At 52.0% G+C, this 19,139-nt stretch overlaps 4 protein-coding genes across 4 annotated transcripts; 2 read left to right on the forward strand and 2 right to left on the reverse strand.

Moving 5' to 3' along the window:
• Positions 1-657: 657 nt before the first annotated feature.
• COCSUDRAFT_67436 (periplasmic binding protein-like II) lies at positions 658-4,611 on the forward strand (the record flags this gene model as incomplete). The annotated part of the gene is made up of 8 exons (XM_005645079.1): positions 658-769; positions 1,514-1,594; positions 1,880-1,964; positions 2,141-2,317; positions 2,615-2,836; positions 3,127-3,365; positions 3,699-3,799; positions 4,041-4,611. The coding sequence occupies 8 exons, from the start codon at positions 658-660 to the stop codon at positions 4,161-4,163; spliced, it is 1,140 nt and encodes a 379-aa protein (XP_005645136.1). The 3' UTR covers positions 4,164-4,611.
• An 807-nt stretch (positions 4,612-5,418) lies between these two features.
• Positions 5,419-9,712, reverse strand: COCSUDRAFT_57736 (hypothetical protein; the record flags this gene model as incomplete). The annotated part of the gene is made up of 7 exons (XM_005645080.1): positions 5,419-5,456; positions 5,741-5,916; positions 6,181-6,267; positions 6,571-6,764; positions 7,062-7,198; positions 9,101-9,297; positions 9,696-9,712. The coding sequence occupies 7 exons, from the start codon at positions 9,710-9,712 to the stop codon at positions 5,419-5,421; spliced, it is 846 nt and encodes a 281-aa protein (XP_005645137.1).
• A 927-nt stretch (positions 9,713-10,639) lies between these two features.
• Positions 10,640-13,685, reverse strand: COCSUDRAFT_48573 (hypothetical protein; the record flags this gene model as incomplete). The annotated part of the gene is made up of 7 exons (XM_005645081.1): positions 13,511-13,685; positions 12,950-13,077; positions 12,685-12,813; positions 12,198-12,412; positions 11,620-11,811; positions 10,977-11,158; positions 10,640-10,659 (listed from the first exon to the last, which is right to left on the reverse strand). The coding sequence occupies exons 1-7, from the start codon at positions 13,671-13,673 to the stop codon at positions 10,640-10,642; spliced, it is 1,029 nt and encodes a 342-aa protein (XP_005645138.1). The 5' UTR covers positions 13,674-13,685.
• A 388-nt stretch (positions 13,686-14,073) lies between these two features.
• On the forward strand, positions 14,074-19,033 carry COCSUDRAFT_37819 (hypothetical protein; the record flags this gene model as incomplete). Its single annotated transcript, XM_005645082.1, has 13 exons — positions 14,074-14,275; positions 14,492-14,690; positions 14,778-14,869; positions 15,027-15,188; positions 15,544-15,764; positions 15,945-16,067; positions 16,156-16,248; positions 16,431-16,616; positions 16,737-16,840; positions 17,123-17,357; positions 17,700-17,932; positions 18,250-18,441; positions 18,787-19,033. The coding sequence occupies 13 exons, from the start codon at positions 14,074-14,076 to the stop codon at positions 19,031-19,033; spliced, it is 2,289 nt and encodes a 762-aa protein (XP_005645139.1).
• Between the last annotated feature and the right edge of the window lie 106 nt (positions 19,034-19,139).

Raw genomic sequence — 19,139 nt, forward strand, 5'->3', positions numbered from 1 at the left:
TAGAGGGCATTGGTATGATTGTCCACCGAACCGCTCTTCCCTCCTGCCATCTGCATCACATGCTCCATGAGTTTCTGCCCAATTTCGATATTCAGCATCAGTACAAGTGTCCTTTCATGACCATCTGCCCAGCTAGAAATCAGAAGTGCCACTAAAAGTGCCCTCTGGCATGGTGCCATTGCGAGGATTCCTTCTTCGAAGGTCTGAATTCAAGATTGGTGCATGCATGTATAATTGCAGGTGGACTGGTTTGCTAGTAGTAGCAGTAGCCCGGGCTCGCAACCCTGGGCATTCGCAGTCCTGAGCACACGCCCGAATGCTTCCTGGCCAGGTCACCGCGCCTGCAGGAACGTTGGTAAAAGTTGTCGAAGATCGTGAATGGAAGGTCTGCTTTGAAAGTGGTTGTGCCTTCCCAAATAGCGCGTCCAGATCTGGCACGATGAGGTGTGGCAGACGTTCGAGGGCGTGATTCTGCAGCGCGTGACCCTGTGATGACCCTGTGCTCCCCTCGCGTTGCAGGGCATCCTCTCATAAAATCTGCATCGGGTTTGACGCCTGCTGGGTGTTGTTCCTCCCACACATTGCCAAACGAGAGTGGTAGGCACGAGAGTGTAGACTCAGGGAGGCAGCACAGCCGCGAAGGCTCACCGAAACCGGATGACGTCCAGGCAGCAGCAGCTGAGGTGGCCGACTGCGCAGTGGCTTGCGGCCGCGATCTTCGTCTTAGCGTCCAGCGTAGAGGGAGTGGAGAAAGATAAGAGCTACACAAGTAAGCTTCTTTGCCCCCTGACAAAGTTCGTAAGGCCACCACCTGACCACACGTGACGGCGCAACACCCTTTCAGGCAGCAGTCTGCCCTGTAGCCCGGGCCGTCAATGTTATAATCCATGCGCTTATGCTTACCTACCTTCTAAATGTCCGAGCACACTCTCGATCGTGGGGGATTGAGGGAAAGTGGACAAAACTCGGACGTTTACGTTGCACGTGCCTCCTCGGGTTCTTCCTCAAACAAATTTTTTGAGTGGCTCCAAGCCCGTGGTGTCCTGGCATTCGCTTTTGGCTTCAAGGATGCCGCAATCGTGAGTGAGCCTGAGGGCCAAGCCTTAGTATCGGTCGAGGTGGTCCGTCTAGGGCTTATTCACAGCTTCACTGGTGCTAGAGGATTGCCAGGAAGCTTTGTGCTGGTGCTAGAATAGCTATGATAGAAGAGTGATGACCCAATAGGGTTGATTGACTGGGAAATGTGCGACTTGCTTCTGCCAGGCACTCAGATGCTTGGCAGTAGAATAGGCCTGCGGCACCAGTAAGGATCGTGTGTGATAGGTGGGCTTTGCAGTGTCTGCAGGATCATCTCTGGGTTATTTAAGGGATTGGAACCTCCCATCCCTTTTCATCCCTTTACATCCCTTTTCATCCCTTTACAGCTCAGAAACATGGGACATAATTGCCATTGGAATAGAACTGTCAACCCCTGGAGCTTTATGAACTGACACCTGCCTGGCAACCTGTCCAGTTGTTGGAGGCGGCGGAACAGCTCTTAGGGATTTCGTCTCGGACGCAGTCGGCAATGCAACCCAGGACTCCAACTACAAGGGTATGTTGAAAGGGGGTCTTTTCAATTCCCTGCACTCTTCGCACCTTCATGTCCAGTTCTGCCTTATGAACACCTGTCATGGCAGTGCAATCTCTTGCAGTTCAGTCCTCACCATGGATGTTTGTGTGTAGGTCTCTATCTTCCCTTCTACACAGTAGGAACCGGCGCCGGTGAGCTTCACGAGGCATTCGTTGTCAAAAACTTTTCAAGGATCAAGTCTGCGGCGTTCATTTTGTCCCACACCTGGATGGACACCATAATGAAGGCATTGCTGTGCTTCTGCAGGCCAGCAGTCGTTTCTGAACAACACCTTCCAGTATGCCATTGGGGACTTTCCCCTCAGCAAGAAGGACTTTGAGGCTGCCCAAAGGTGTGCACCCATCCCATAATCTCTCCCCTGCACTTGCTCCTTCCACACCTTGGGTCTTTTGCGTTCCCGCACTGCAAGACACACATTTCTTCGACAGCTCCAAGATCACCTAATCCTGCCACAGCGCTGACAGATGCCACATGCTTCTGTGACTCGGGGCCGTTTGCTGCTCGCAGGCCGATCCTGCAGATCCCCATCTCATTTGGTCCAGTGGTGATAGTGGCGAACTTGACGCCGGAGTTTCATGCGAGCAGTACACTGCAGCTGAGCGCGCCGGTCACGGCTGCCATCTTCCAGGGCAACATCACCACCTGGGACGACCCCGCCATCCTGGCCATCAACCCCAATCTTACGTGAGCGCCTCTGCACCTAGTTGCCAGCCCTGTCAGCACTTTGAACACAATCTCATGTGCATACCTGATGGGCAGTGACGATTGAAGACAATTGGAAACGCATGGGTCTTTCCCACGGCTGATAAATGCACGAATACAGCCTGCCGGCGCGGATTTTTTGGTAGCTAGCAGATTGCAGCTGCATGCTTTTCCACCCAGAAGCAGCGCTGAATGGGTCTGTGCTGATCAGATACATTGGGACAAATGGACTGACTGCGCATGATAACTTGTGCCTGATTGTATTTAAAATGGGCGCAGGAAGCTGCAGCCGCCGATCCCTGCAGGCACGAAGATCCGCGTTGTGGGCCGCTCGGACAGCAACGCGGCCGCCTACGCGTTCTCGCAGTGGGTGTCTCAGGCCGGCAACGGCAGCTGGGCGCTGGGCGTCAACAAGACGCTGCCCACCGGGCCGACAGCGAAAGTGGTTACGGGCGGCGGCAACGTCACAACCTTCCTGCTCAACACGCCCTTCTCCATTGGGTGCGTCCGGCCGTGCCCTCTCTTCCTGCTGCTTCTAAGAACTTGGAAGACATGCAGTACTCTTTGTCTTGGATTGTATATCTGCTCAATGACGCCTGGCTCACAGGTCAGGCACTGGCAGAATCTGGCAGGCAGATCGTTGGTGATTGGACATGACCAGGTCAGGAGAATGATGTTTTGGAAGAGCGCTGGAATCCGCTTGAGCATCTACTTGGGTTAGAACAGATTGGCACCCCTAGACACTGCCGTGCAAGAACTGCATCGCTGATGCTGGTTTGTCTTGCATACAGATACACGGATGCGTATGCTGGCAAGAAGGCAAAGCTGCCGGACGCGGCGCTGCAGAACGAGGCCGGCAAGTTCATCCGGTACAGCAAGGCCGACTGGACTTTCCCGGGCGTCAACATCAGCATCCCTGCCGCCACCGCCGACTGGTCCAAGTTCAACCTGACCAACCTGCCTGGCGAGAAGACCTACCCCGTAGTCACTACCTCCATCCTGCTCACCAACAATGACCTCACTGGTCGCGGTGAGTTTCCCATGTTCATGGTGCTTCTATTGTCAGGATTGTTGAGGTGCAATGGGAAATTTTGTTTGGTAAGCTTATTGAGGGCAGGGTCGCTCTAGGCCAATGCTGCGGCAGACGGGATAGTTCTGGCTGGGATGAGTCTAATTTTCAAAGTTTCCATTCAGAGAGAGATACAAATTAAGTGGCACTCTGCGCGCCGCATAGCGTGAATCAAAAAGGCCAGCTGTGAAGGGATGTGCAGCGCGTATGCAGGCAATCAGAGTCTGTTTTCAGTTGAGGGGCCAGCATGCTGAGTAGGAAAGTGCCTGAATGTGTTTGGCTGCATGGGTGCAGAGACGCGCGGCGCAGCTCAAAAGGCGGTGTTTGGCTACCTGCTGGGCCCTGCCGTGCAGACTGCTGCCAGGAGCTACGAGCAATTCCCCTTGAACGACAAGGTGAGCCAGCACCTGCACTTCTCCCTTCATTATTGTCCTGTACTCACTCCTAAACTTTGGCCGGCAACGCTGCACAGGATTTTCTATCAAATACAGATCATAGACATAGCGACAGGAGTTTATCTGCCTTCTCTTGCATGACTTGGGGAAATCCCCCTTTGCAAGGGGAGCTACAGCAGTTGTGATTGCATCAGAGCACAATAGCCAGGTGTCTGAATTTTGGGCTGTGTGTTGCTCGCAGTTCTTGAACGCCTCTCTGACAGCGGTGAACTCCATCCGGGTCCTTGACCCGAAGGATTTCTTCGAGAGTAACCAACTGCCAAAGCTCGGAGCTCCCTACAACATCAACTTCCAGTACAATTGAAACTGAAAGCTGAGAGTTGCCAGCTGCTCAGCATTTGCAGAGCCACTGGCAGATGCTCATGCACAGGTCAGTTTGCTTTGCAGCATGAAGGGGGGGTTCAAAAACTATGGGCCTTCCTGAAGTTCGTGTCGATGAGAGTGCCATCTAGTGTAATCTGTCATGTGCACCGGTTTGTAATTGTAGAGGGACATCTGGGGATTTAGAAGTATCTGGATCAGCAGATGTCATATTGTTTAGGTGCTGCTTGCATGCGTGCAAATGCTATTATTTATTCGGAAGGCTTCATTGATAAGTTGGGAATTGAAGTACTTTGCAAAGCTTGACAGCCGTCACGCACAATTGTTGGATTTCCAACGTTTCAAACAAATTCGACTGTTTCACAGCTGCAACATGTTTAATATTGCCCTGATGACAGAAGCTCCGTTGGGTTGTAAGGTGCTCTACAGTCATGTGGCAAGCTGTGCCTGATCAGCTACCAAATATTCTGTTGCTGTCATCTCAAACGATCGATTTATATCTCCCACGGTAATGCACACATTTCGTATAATATTATTATTATTATTATTATTATTATTCCTATTCTGCTGACCTTCTTCAAGGTTGGATCTTCTTCAAGGTCAACCTTGGAATCAGATCTTCTGCATCCAAAAAATTTGCACGTCGCGGTTGAGAGCATGATGTCCAAAGGAGCCAGCTTAAAATATTAGACAACACCGTTTGCAAGAAAGCCAAAGACAGCTTTCCTTGGTGGTGATGACGTAATGTGTCTGCATCTTGGACAGCAGACTAGCTTCTCAATTTGGTCAAGATGACTGAATTTCAGCAATTCAGGCGTTTACATCCCGGTGCCCTTGCGTGGTTTGGTGAATGTAGCATGCTCGGCGCAGCTGCTTAAGGGCAATCAGCTTTTCCACTATTCCTGCAAGAGGAACTCATGGCTGCTCTGTCGCAAGATTTTGCAAAAAGACACACGTGCAGAATTTTCTCAACAACACACCCTGCTCTTCAGAATCAGTTCTTCAAAATTGTCGCTATGATGCTTCAAGGTACAACACACCTTCCCACTTCAACTCTCTGCTATCTAAAAAATCATGCGTGCGCATGCAAACGCCATCAATAAAACTCTGAAGGTGAAATGCCATTGGCATCTCCCACAACTGACGTACCAACATTAATGGGAACAAACACAAAGCCCAATCTCTACAGCCTACAAAATGGCATGGCATGCAGCAGCGTGTCAACGATGCTCGCCTTTTTAAACCAAAACTAATTTCTCCACCACGCCTCCATCTGCTGCAAGGCGGCATGCAGCAGAATCCGTCCTTGCTTGGTGCAATCGTGATAGCTCAAGCGGACAACAAGTGACCTGCGCAAGCGGAATGTATGTCACACGCATGCGCAGGTCTTGCCTAACACACAGGCAGCACGACCTTTGCTCCGGTCAGTCGTGGACTCATGCAGTGAACCTAGTCACGCCGCTGGAGTAACCGTGAATTAAAGGCTTGCAGTTTTCACGTATTCTACCACAGGTGTAACTCCAGCAGTCCCTGCCAGAGGCGTTCGAAGAAGAAGTTCACCTGAGGCAAAATCTGTGGTGCCAGGGCCCCTGCCCCAGGCCTCTGGCTGGGACCCGGCAGTCAGGCCAGGCTGCGATTTGAGCTGGCAGCCCTGGTAAGGAAACTTGCTGCCTCCACCCGTGTCACAGCCTCCACTGGCTGGGCACCACACAAACACATTGCAGCCCTGCTTGGACCTGTGCCACACAGATGCAGCAGACTCAAGTGGCATGCACACACCCAGTCAACCTCCCACTGAAGCAGTGTTCTCCAGTATAAAATGACGTCTGGCTGAGACATGTTGATGTCCTACATTAATTCAAGGCGCAAGGATGCCAACAGACCGCTTGGATCAACTGTACAACTAGTTTCAAGGGAAAACGACGTTTCATGCACAGGTCTCATGACTAAGCTTTGACTGATAGGGGCAATTGGAATGACAAAGCAGGGGGAGTGCTCACTTGCAGGCTTGACAGCATGCGTCACTGTCCTGCAGCGTCATGACGTCCGAAAGCAAGTCCCCCTTGTAATTGGCGCTCGCCTCCAGACTGCACCCCAATGGCAGCTGCTGCTGACCAGCTGAAGGTGTGCCGCCTGAAGCAGGGCTGCCAGAAATCTCTGCCTGGATGCTCTTCAGATAGGCCAAAGGACTGTGTGGGCACAGGAATCACTCATCAGTACTCATCAACTGAGTTGGTCATCGGGAGACCTTCACACTGCTTTGACTTTCAGATGCCCCACAAAACAAGCTGCTGCAGCTGAGAAATACTTGGCCAAGGCATGAATAGGGAGAGCAGCAAGCAGATATGATACATTGCTGACAGGAAATAAAGGGAGGGGCCGATGCTCACTTGTTCACGGCAGAGATGGGCGTGTTACACTTAGGCTCGCCGTCGACCATGTTTTGGAGCCTCTCGATGAAACCTGCCAGCACGCTTTTATACTGTGGCTTGTCAGCATCAGAGAGGGTGGTGAGGTTGTAAGTGAAGTAGTAGGTTCTCTGAGAAGAATTGAAGTTGCTGACACCATAGACGAGCGCTCCCGTCTGCACTGCACCAAATATGCTTTCAACTTAAGATTTAACGCAGCAAAGTATTACAGTTTCCATACTAAAGCTTCCTAAAAAGTATGAATTTCGTCAAGAGAGGAAATTGAGGGATTTCTCGGTATTCATGCCAGTGAGCATGCAGGCCATGGCCATGGGGATGGACAACGTCCAGACCTTTGGTTCGAGGTAGATGACGCTTGCAGGTGCAATTGCAGCTGGAGTTCTACCACCCTGACACCACGTGCGTATGGCTGGGCCCTCAACCTCGAGCACAGGCACAACCAACGTTCTTACAGCCAGATTGTCATTAGGAGCGGACGGCGAGCATCCCGTGTTGATCTGGAACGTAGTGTCCGGATATGCATCGAGAGCTGCTCCCTTGAATTTGAAATCTGTGGTATCCAAGGGCTTGCCGCTCGCCTGATCTCTGCCTGCAGGACACCCACCAAAGCTGATGCCGATGTTTGTTATCTTGCCACTCTGCGAGCACCGCTGTCCTAAAGCTAGAATTCCGGCTAAAAAAGATGCAAACATTCAATAACATTGTAAACTTCACATTGTGTGGTTTAAGGAAAGGGTTTTGTTATACCTGAGACAATCTTTGGAAGATCTTGTGATGAGCCAATAGAGGAAGTCAGCAGCAAAATGGTAATCACAGCCTTCGACAGCATTTTCAGCAGCATGGTGAAAGAAACAATTGAAGCTCAGATGCAAAACCATCGAGAAATGATTCTTGGACCTCGACAGTTGGGTGGTGATGACGTGCCATGCAGCTGCTATGGCAGCTGGCAGCTAGTCTGCAACCATAGCCAAGCACTATTCTGCATTATTATCATGCATGCGTGTCCTGGGACAGGCTTGAAATGTGTTGTCACCGCTTCTTGTCTTTCGTGGGCACGCTGGAACTCTGAAGGGTCATACTTCTGGAGTCCCGGAGGCGCCCGGGCCGGCCATATTTCACAAGAGTCACCTCATTACTAATGAGTCATTAGAGCACTTGCTGGGGTTCCATTGATCATTATTATTATTATTACTACTATTATTATTCTTCTTCTTATTATATTATTATTATCACATGCTTTTCCTGCCGAAGGCAAGGTGCGTCTGCAGACAAGCTGCATGTAAAGGCTGCCAAATTCCCACCCCTTGTTGGACTCGCCAGATCCAAGCAAGACCCAATCAATCGTGGGCACGGTGCTCAGTATTTGTACCGCCCCCCGCCAGCCGGGGTGATCTGAATATGCCTTTCAGTAAATCTATAGCTTCAGCCACTGGCATGCATTTGGAGCTGCCTCTCTTGTACAGGACCCGTCAAAGGTGATCATGATATTGGATGCTTCCCTACTGTGCACTGATCTGTACGTGTGACGGCCAAATGTTTGCAGGCACTGGAGAAGGGCTCCCAAGAGTGGATCCACTGCCGGGTGAAGATCTGGAAAAGATACACAGCGCAGCATGCACTGCGCTCCTAACATCACATATCTCAGCTCGATAGTAGTGGGTTCCCTATGCCGGAGCACACAACAAAGCGCCGCCTTGCATGTATACCGCAAGCCATGTCGCCATGACACACGACTACAGGCATCCTCGGCCGTGGCAGACAGCTAATACCACGTGAATATCCCTTGGATCGCTAAGGCGACCGAGCTCACCGAGTGGCACATACATACATCGGAAGCATGTCCAGCACAGAGCACATCTTCTATGAATCTGTTGTACCGTCATTGAAAACCTTTCAAAGTTCAGTCATGGCACTGACAGCCAAAATAATGGAGGAAGGCAGACAGAAGTCATGCAGCCCTGAAGTAACAGGCTCATAGCCGTTCAGTTCCCTTGTCTGCAATCAATTGCCTTCTCGACAAAAGGTTCGGCCTTCAAAACATGCTCGTTGCATATTTCAACTTGTGTCCCTTGATCGAAATACTGTGTCATTCCTTAGCGTGACACTCTGCTGTAGGACAAACTTGTTCCGTTTGCATTGCCTTGAGCAACATGACTCGCGCTATGTGTACGCCAACCTCCCTGCACAACAGATGATACCACCATATCATGCAAAGAAAGTTAAGCCTGCACTAGGGCAGACCACAAATTTTAGCTTGGCCAACCAGAGGTTAACCAGGGCAAGCCTTACTTGCAGTAAGAAATCCTTTTCTTTCACCCAGCAATCCCTTCTCGATACCAAAGCACAGAATCTATATGAAGTTGAAGGTGCCAGCCAGCTGGATTGGACCATGGCTGGTGCCATGTATTTTTTAGAGGCACGGTCTTCAGAAGGCCCCACCTGAGACGAAGCCTTTTACAGTTGCATGCAGGCAAGAGGGGGGCCCGCCCACCTGAGACAAACCCGGTGGGGGGTCCGCGGCTCCAGGCCTGGTGCAGGGGCTGTGGTGCAGAAGAGGTGCTGACATTGGCCTGGAACATTGACGGCGCGGCTTCTCCCCCAGCTGGAGGACGATAGCCGTAGGTCCCTTCTGTGAGGCACGAGATGGGCAGCAGAAGGCCAACCGCCCAGGAGAGGGCCTTTGGATGCCTGTTTTTGTAAATTTTACGAAGCAAGTGGTGCGATCAATCGTGGAAAGATACTAAGGGATCTGCCTAAAGCTGGTCTTGTCAGAATCCTTGGAGGAGCCGAAATTTGCACGTGCGGTCGTCACCTTGCCCGCCATGTGGCATGTGTGGGGTCACATCTGATCCATTCCTAGCTCGATCCACTTGTGGCATCGCCTCTGGACTTGGTATTCCATGAGGCCCTAACGTGCTTCATGAACTGATCAGGTTGCGTGTAGGTTGCGTGTAGCAAGAAATTGTGGTCCTGGCAACCACTGCTTCCTAGCACACTCGAGAGGCCCCTAAAGATTCCAAAAGGTGCGTTCACTACATGCAAAGCACTTCTATAATACACCAAGTGCAGCAACATGGCCCACATACCTGATGTAGATCACCATGATGAGTTTGACAGTGGTCTGCTGCCATGACAGTTAGTGCCTTCCAGCATGTGCTACATGGCCTTTCACTGCCCCAAACTCACAGTTTATGTGAATTAACAGCTACAAATCCTGGCATGCATATCCGGGACTGACTACGTCTTACAGGACCCCACAAAGCTCATGATGGGTGTGAGTAAGCAGTCCACTCTACTCCACCCTATCACAGGCTCACACCCACAATCAATTGTATCAAATGACAGCCACATGCATGCGAGCTATTTGAAGATCCACTGCCCGGCAGGTATCTGGTCAGGACACCCAACGCTGCATGCACTGAGTGCAAACACAAGATACCTCCCCCCAGCGGGCTCTCTGCGATGAAGCGGACAACAAAGCGACAATGAACGCAGCGCAAGACATGTCAAACTCTGACTATCAGCCGTCGCCGACCACCACCATCAATGACATCGCCATGTGATCCACTACACAGCTAAGGCTACCTACCAGAATAAGCACGCAGAATGGCACATACATGCGATCGGACGCATGTCCAGCACATAGCACATCTGGCATGAATCTTTCAAAGTTTCACAAAAAGCCTCAAAGTCGCGGCACAGGTAGCCAAGTGATGGAGGAAGGCATGCAGCCTTAAGAAATATACCAAGCTTATTAATGTTCAGTAAAACGCATAGCGCTAGTTTTCAGCAGGCTGTCAGTGCAGCAGCAGTGCTGCCAGCAGCGCTTGATTCTTCCACTCTTCAATATTTGTCTGTTCAATGGGCTTCTTGACGAAAAGTTCTGGCCTTCTAAGCAGGCAGCTTCGTTACTCCTACGCATATTCACTGGCCATGTTGGTGTGGCATTCGTTAAAGGTTCCATAACACTCAGCTCTTGCTTCACTTCCATCCGTTCGCACTCTTTGCGGTTCACTCCCGTGTAGCTTTGCTATGTGTACGCCAACCTTCCTGCGCAGCAGACAACACCACATCATGCACATGACAATTTCCAGGCACTGTGACAGGCCGAGGATTCGCCTTACAATCTGAGACAGCTTAAGACATGCCTTGGCTAGATTAGCTGGACAATTTAGCACCGAGCACCAATCACTCAAGGTTTTGGTGACAAAATAAGAAAAGAATTTGAAGTTCAGGTCGCCAGTCAGGTGCGCTTAGGCGCTGGTATAATGCAGTGGACCCATTTTATATCAGAGTAACATGCGGATCAGAAGAGCTCACTCGAGACAAAGCCAATAGGCATGAAAATGACAGGGGGGCCCGCCCACCTGAGACAAAGCCGGTAGGGGGTCCGCGGCTCCAGGCCTGGGGCAGGGGCTGGGGGCCAGCAGAGGTGCTGACGTTGGCCTGGAACTTGAGCTGGCAGCCCAGGTAGGGAAATGCGCCGCTGCCAGTCGCGCAGCCGCTTGTCAGCGGACACCACACCCACACATTGCACCCCGTCGTGTTCCTGCGCGCGCCAGCATGACAGATCATTTTGTGATTGGTGATTACAAACGTTTGTGCATTTGGCTTCTCCTTCAAGTATCACTCAGTGATGGCGATACGAATAATACCAGCCCACGACCTTCCCAACACTTGTTATTGCCAGGCCCCATCTACTACAACAGTCATGTGTGCACCGGTGTTGCAGGACTGCAATTGCTGGTATCTGCTAGCGAGTCTCAAAACACACACATGCTGTCATTTCCTGGCTGCATTGTTGAGGAAGCCGTTCCTTGCTTGGGGATATGATGAATGACCTGAGGGTGGACTTCACAGCTGATCTCAGGTGCAGAGTGTTTTTGTTCAATGAGAAGCATACAGGATAGTGTATGCGTCATGGTCTTTGCCCATAGGCGTGCTGAATTCTGGACATGCATGCAACAGGGTATAGGTCTCGTGCGAGCCCAACAGCAGCTGACCACTGACCTGCAGTTCTGGCAGCACTCATCACCGCCAGAGATATTGGACAGGATATCAGAGACGGCGTCGCCCTTGTAGTTGGTCTCAATTTCCTCAATGCACCCCGACCGCAACCGGATCTCCGTCGGCCGCAGCCCGCCGCTCACGTTTGAGCTGTTGCTGATCTCCTCTTGTATGCTCTGCAGATACCTCCATGTCCTGGCGCACCATATCTCAAGCATAAGAACTCTGCGGCCTTTTTGTCGACTGCACAACTGGCTGAAAGCCAGCCATCACATTTTGGAAGGTGGGGTGGGTCAGTGGAAAGACATTGCCATTTCTTCATCTAGGTGGCGAAGAATTGGAAGCGGCAGTGTCCCGCCAATGAGGACCCCCCATTGTCCCAAACCTGATTCCAGGCATTCAGTCAGGTGCCTCACCTGGTTGTTCAGGTGTAACATGCGCACTGTCCAGCACCAAATGGCATACTCCAGAATAGCACGGTCCCAATTCTTCATACGTTCAATGCGAGATCCAGAAGTAGCATGATATAGACGGAAGACACAGCGCTAGCAGCCAAAGAAAAGAGCGGTGAGAGCGCGCACTCATTGAGGGCAGGGATGGGATTGTTGCACAGGGAGCCAGCGGAGAACCAGGGGGGGCGCCCAGTGGCCAGTCCCTGCACAATCTCAGTCAGGTCGCCCAGCGCTGCCCTGTACTGGTCCAGATCCACCACATTTGGCGTGATCAGCGTGTAGTCAATCTTCCGCGCCTGCTGCGTCCAATTGAACGCCATGTCCCCCACGATGATGTTGCCGCTCTGAGACACACCGCACGCAGCCTTGTCAAGCTTCCCCTTGACTCTGCAGAAGACCTGGGTTATGTTGCTGACGAACACAGATTCACATACATCGAGTAATATTTGGTTAAACGAAGCCATGCCGGACTGGCAATGCCAGATTCATGTGACACATGTGCGCCATTCTGGCAAATAGCGGGCCTGAAGCTTGCTGCATCCTGTCTGTCAGCACTGCCATGCCACATGAGGGACAGACATCAGATTTGATGGATTTACTGCCTCGGCTAGCCCACCTGTAGGTCGAGGTAGATGACCTTGTTGGGGAGAGGGTAGGAGCCGTCTCCTGTCCCGCGCCATGTGCGGATGGCCGGTCCATCCGTTTCAAGGTCTGGCACGACAAAGCTGTGGAGGGCCAGTGAGTCCTGTATGCCGCAGACAGCGCATTTGATTGGCTCTTTGGTTCCGTTCGATTGGTTACAGTCGTGCGTTTCATGGGCTTCAAGGCGTCAAAAAGTAAGCTTCTTGAGATTATTATGTTTATCTGTCCCAACGAATTACCTGGTAGCCGTGCGGCGAGCATGCCTTGTTGCCTCTGAAGGTGACACCAGGGAACTGGCTGAGAGGAGCTCCCTTGAAGTGGAGGTCTGTTGTGTCCAGGGACCTACCAAATACCTGGGTCTCGTTGCCTGCATGGGGCACACACCCTTCTCAGTCTGGTGGTGAAGACCGAATCTGCCAGCTGGATCGAGCAACTGCAGGTTTGGCAAAAGGGTGCAGTCGAGAAGACGCCAACTGCGCGACAGTAGGTATTAAGCCAAGAGATGCTGGGATGCTAGGAATGGCTGATCTCCTGGCAGAGATGCGTTGCAAAAGGACAGGTATTTTATTAGTTCAAGTTGTCGTACTATTGTACTGTTGATTGCGAATTTGCTGAACAGAGCGGACGACGTGATATCGAAGGATATTTATAACACTTCTACAGCGCAACCTTGCACAACGGTGACACAGACTGCTTTGTTTGAGCCGTTTACATAGTACACGGGATGGTGCCGTTTCGTGCCAGTACGAATGCTCTGCTCAGTATCTCGAACCGAAATAGGCAGGATCTCTGTGGTTTACCTTGTATGACTTTCAGCAGCGAAGGGGACGGCGGGGCCTCTCCAGCTGGAGGGTTGTAGTTTGATGGATTGAAGGTGAACCGGGGACTCTGTGTGAGGCAGGCGATGGGCAGCAGGAAGGCAACCGCCCAAGCGAAGGCGTGTGGACGCCTCAAGCTAGACATCGAAAGTGTCCCCTCAACCGGCCATTGCGCACATGATCTGTGATCCCGAAAGAAAGCACACGTCTTGGACTTCTGCTGGCACTTTGGCGCACGTGGGTTCTGTTACTAATGCAGCACTAATGACAAGCTATATTGGGAGACGGGCCAATGAGAAAAGCCGTTCATTGGTAGATTACAGCACATTGTGACTTTTGTTGATAGGGGGCTCCGAACATTGGTACTGCACCATACTGAATGGCTGAAGTCCATTACCAGACAAAAAGGTCCCCACGAGTGACATGGACTGCTTCCCACTCAGGCTGTAGATAGAAATCTTAAGATGAAAACATTTTCTCGCCTTTTAGTTCTACTCGTGGCATCCTCAGGTTCCATCGCTTCTGGTGTGTTGAAATCCTTGCCGATGGATCTGCCGAGAACGATCTCGGTCCTGCAAAGCGATCTGTCGCAGCAAATCGATGCTGTCAACGGTCTTCTTGATCGCATACTGCCTGAATACTCGCATTTATTCGAGTTGCGAGCTCTTCCTGATTGCGACAGCATCCAATCAGCCTGTTTCGAGGTGCACACCGATGGAAAGCGCATCGTTGTGAAGGGAGCATCAGGTATAGCTGATTTCACTAGCAGCAAGTTCTGCTTGCTTTGCGCTTGCAATGTCACCCCACTCCAAACCACGACTCGTCCATCATGTCAACCTTTTCCTTACAGCTGTGTTCAACTAAATGCCAAGGGTGCTTTAGCTACTGGTGGGCAAGTTCCAGCCTTTGTTACTGACCAAAAACTTGCTTCAAGACGAGCAGCACTGGTTTGTGCGTTGACAGGCATCGAAATGGCATCTGGCATTCACTGGTTTCTGAAGTACGCATGCAACTCCTCAACATCCTGGCACCTCACCGGCGGAAACAATATCGACAGCAGCTGCTTCAAGCCAGAAAGCTTGGAGCGCATCAGTTTGGCAGGTCCCCTTCGTGGAGCTCGCAGTGTCCCGTGGAGCTACTACCAGAATGTGGTCACGCCTAGGTACTGCATTGCAGATGTTTGCTTCAATTCCTTACAATGTCACTCACATGCATGTCCCAATGGAAAGATTCTCTTGCATGGCTGCAGTTACTCAATGGCATTCTGGGACTGGGAACGATGGGAGCAGGAGATTGACTGGATGGCACTGCAGGGAATAAACTTACCATTGGCATTTACAGGTCAGACTTACACAGCTTTGTCATTTCCAAATAATCCTGACATCTGCGCATGCTGCCAACAGCATCCCTGCAATAGCAGCAGCTGGTTGATGTCACATTCATGGTACAACAATTGCACATGGAATTGCCAGCATGCTCACATGCGTTGGCTGTGCAGGGCAGGAATATGTTTGGCAGAAGGTGTGGGCGCAGTTTAACATCAGTGCTGAGGATCTGGAGCCCTTCTTTGCTGGGCCGGCCTTCCTGGCATGGCAGCGGATGGGCAACCTACGCGGCTATGGGGGCCCATTGCCTCAGAGCTACATTGATGACCAGGCAGGTTGGTCTGTCTCAGCCACCATACCATTTGACTCACTGGTGACATCACCAAATAGCACCCAAAATTATCCCTGTGCTCCAGGCTTTGTTGTCCTTGCGCTTCCAAGCGGCCGTTCCCTAAAATTCAAATCTTTTGGTAGTATATGGCTGCTTTGAAGGTGCTTGACTGGGGCTGCACCACCTTCACAGGAGCTCTCTCTGGGAAGCTCAGCCTACTAGATATGAATTTGTTGTTGATTCAAATATATTACTAAATCCCATTTCCTTAATTTCATATCAATATATCAGAGGATTCAGTAGGTCTTATTCCTGAGTGAAAAACAATGCGGGAGCTGACTGGAATGATTTACTCGCAGAGCTGCAGCGCAAGATAGTGCGGCGCATGCGCGAGCTCGGGATGTCGCCGGTGTTCCCGGCCTTTGCCGGCTTTGTGCCAGGGGCGCTTGCGCGGGAGCGGCCAGCCGCGCGCATCAGCCGCTCTGACAACTGGTGCAGCTTCCCGGCGCGCTACTGCTGCGTGCACCTGCTGGACCCCCTGGAGCCCCTCTTCCAGGAGATCGGCAGCGCCTTTGTCAAGGCAACGATCACCTCCATATTAAGATCAGAAACCAGTGGTAACTTCCTGAGACTGCCAGGCACCCTTGGAGGCTAGGTGTGGCTACGAGCAATCCAACTTCTGGCTAGCAGAGGCTTGTCAAAAGCATGAAATCTGCCCAGGAAAAAGGTTTCCGAATGGCAGATGTTCTATGTCATGCAGGTACTGAGGGAGGAGTACGGCAGTGATGAAGTGGGCTTCTACTCGGCGGACACCTTCAATGAGATGACGCCGCCCTCCTCTGATCCAGCCTACCTCACTAGTGTCACCAGCGCTATCTACAACGTGCGCAACCTTTCTCCAAACACAATTCTGCCTCTATGTTCATCTATTTTGAAAGCCTGTGAGCCTGATTTGCAACGGTTTGATGCAGGCTATGGCAGCTGCAGATCCCAGCGCCAGATGGCTGATGCAAGCCTGGCTGTTCTATGACAACCAGAAGTTTTGGCAGCCACCTCAAATACAGGTCAGCACTCAGATTGGCATCCCTGCACTCCAATATGTATAGTCAGCGTACTGTGTGGCACGTTTCTTTGATATGCAGACAAGTTGACTCAGAGATCTGATAGCGCTTGTTGCCATGCAGACACTGATCTGTTGATATGCAGAAATTGACTCAGGGATCCGACAGGGCATGTTGCCATGCAGGCGCTTGTGTCTGGGGTGCCGCGGGATGCGCTCATAATGCTGGACCTGTATGCAGAGGTGTTCCCTCTCTGGAAGAGCACCAAGTCATTCTTTGGGGCGCCATTCATTTACTGCATGCTCCACAACTTTGGCGGCAACATTGAGATGTACGGTGCATTGGAGGCTGTTGCCCGGGGGCCAGCTGAGGCTATGGAGGCTCAGACAGGCATGCGGCAGTCCTCCTGCACACCTATAATTCTCACTTGCTTTCTGATCCAACCTTTTGGGCATATTGAGTGGTGCAGAGCTACAAGATAGTATGGCAAGGGACAGATTGATGGTGTTGCAGGTCTGATTGGGATAGGGATGTGCCCAGAGGGTATTGAGCAGAACCCAGTGGTGTACGAGCTGATGAGCGAGTGGGCTTTCAGGTGAGAGTGCTCGTGCAGCATTGCCTGAACAAGTCAACAGATGCGGCAGGATGAAACCTTGTGGTGGCCAGCCTTGTCAGACTTGTCCAAGTTTAATAGTGTGGCTTGCATGCTTGGCCTACCTTGCTCAGGTTGCACAATTTCATCTCCTTCTTCTTTGCAGGCTGAAGGGCAGCATTAACAAGGAATTTTTCGAGCCTGATTAAAAAGTCCCTCCCAGAGCATGACTTCAGAAATTTTTGAGGTGTATGACAGACACGTTTGACTGCCGTGGGCTTGCAGGAGGCAGCCAGTGGAGGTGGAAGGCTGGATAGAGGCCTACGCGCGGAGGCGATATGGGAATTCAACTCCGCCGACAGCGCTGGTGGCGTGGGATTTGCTGCTGCGTAGTGTGTACAATGCCACGGACGGGCACACGGACCACAGCCGTGACATTCCCACCAGCCGCCCGGGGCTGTCGCCCGCCGAAGTCGGGCTGTGGGGCCTCAAGCCACACCTGTGGTACAATGAGCAGCAGGTGACGCTTCCTGCTATGGCTGTAGCTGCAAATTGCAGTGACAAGAGTGCTTCGGATCTGCATTTGAGGTTCATATGCACCATGAGACTACCGACCAGCTTTGCAATGACAAGCGGCTCATCCTTGCGGCTTGATTTAGATAGACCAGGAGATAGCAGCCTTTGCTTCATGGACAGGATCAGGATAGGGAGCAAGCTGTTTCAGTGGTTGTCGCTGCAGGTCGCTGGTATTCATGCACGGCAGGCAGATTGGCTTTGTGCACCTTCATGCTTATCTAGGTGACATAATTGCACATCAGAGCATCCTAGTATTGCTGATCTGAACAGGGCCTGGTCTGCACAGGTGGTGGACGCCTGGGGACTGCTTCTGCGCTCTGCGGGTGAGCTGCAGCAAGTGGAGGGGTATCGCTATGACCTGGTGGACGTGGGCCGCCAGGTCATCAGCAAGCGAGCCACAGACATCTGGAAGGCGGTTGCAGAGGCATACGTGGACGGCCGCAGCATCGTGGTGAGGAGAGAGGGCGCGCGGCTGCTGCAGCTTCTGGATGATTTGGAGGAGCTGCTGGCCACCAACAGGTGGGGGCAGCTGCAACAGTAGCTGATGACTTCAATTTGAACTATGCTTTTTTGTGCTGATCTGGACAATGCTCCTGGGTGCTGTGATACCAGCAGCAATATCTGGCTCTCTGAAGTGTCTGGTCTTGAGCTTTCTGCTTTTGCAGTGAAGCGTACAGCCATGTGACATTTTATCAGCCTTGTGGACTGGCGAACATGGTAATGTTTCTCTCTCTGTGATGCCTATTGCACCAGGCTTCAACGCAAGCGTCCATGCAGTATCATCACAAGCAGCCATGCACAGGAAGTCAGACATTGAGGACTGGCGCCATCTGCAGGGGGTTCCTTTTGGGGCCGAAGCTGGAGGAAGCCAGCAGCGCGGGCCACACAGAAGCGGAGGCGCGGCTGTACGAGTGGAATCTGCGCAAGCAGCTGACTGTGTGGGGCACCAGCGACACCGGCGGCAGCGAGATCGAGGACTATGCCAATCGCGAGTGGGCCGGCCTCATCAGCAGCTACTATAAGCCCAGGTGCATGCCGCTGATCCTTCGCAATGCCTTTTGTACGAGCTTTTCGCATTCAAGTCTGCACTGTACATGCCCTGCCAGGGGAGGGGTTATACCCCCCGGGGTATTCATCTGATCGTTTAGGGGCAATGTTTTGAGTGCCATGCAGTGAAGACCACTGCAGATTCTCTCAATTTTTTTAGACGGTGGGCACCATTTACGGGCCTGAGTGCTGCTCGCAATGCAGCCAATCAACGCCATGGCAGCCCTCAAGAGGGGGAGCATGGTTCCCAAATTCTTCCCCAGAGGGGATCATTACGTCGCAGAAAAGTGTGTGGGGTCTGAAAGACAGGCTGCACTGGCGTGCAGGTGGGCGTTGTGGCTGCTACGGCTGGAGACAGATCTGGCGCAGGGGCGGCGGTATGACCCTGAAGCCTGGCGGATGGAGTGCCTCAACTTCACTCTGGGCTGGGCCTATCTTCGAGATCAGCTGCCGCTGCATCCACAAGGGGACACTGGGGGTGTTTCACAGCGCCTGTATGAGGTGTATGGGCCGGACTGGAGGCTTGGTCAGCCTGATGGGACCGTGGAACCCATGGAGATTGATCAGCTATAGCGTGAAATCAGCATTTTTGCTCCTGCAGCCCATATTGGTAGCTGCAGGGCAGTTTTTTCAGGGCTGTTTGCGTGATGCAGTCTTGCCGCGTGCACCTGTACAGCTC

The sequence above is a fragment of the Coccomyxa subellipsoidea genome (assembly GCF_000258705.1).
Source record: "Coccomyxa subellipsoidea C-169, whole genome shotgun sequence".
NCBI classification, from domain to species: domain Eukaryota; kingdom Viridiplantae; phylum Chlorophyta; class Trebouxiophyceae; family Coccomyxaceae; genus Coccomyxa; species Coccomyxa subellipsoidea.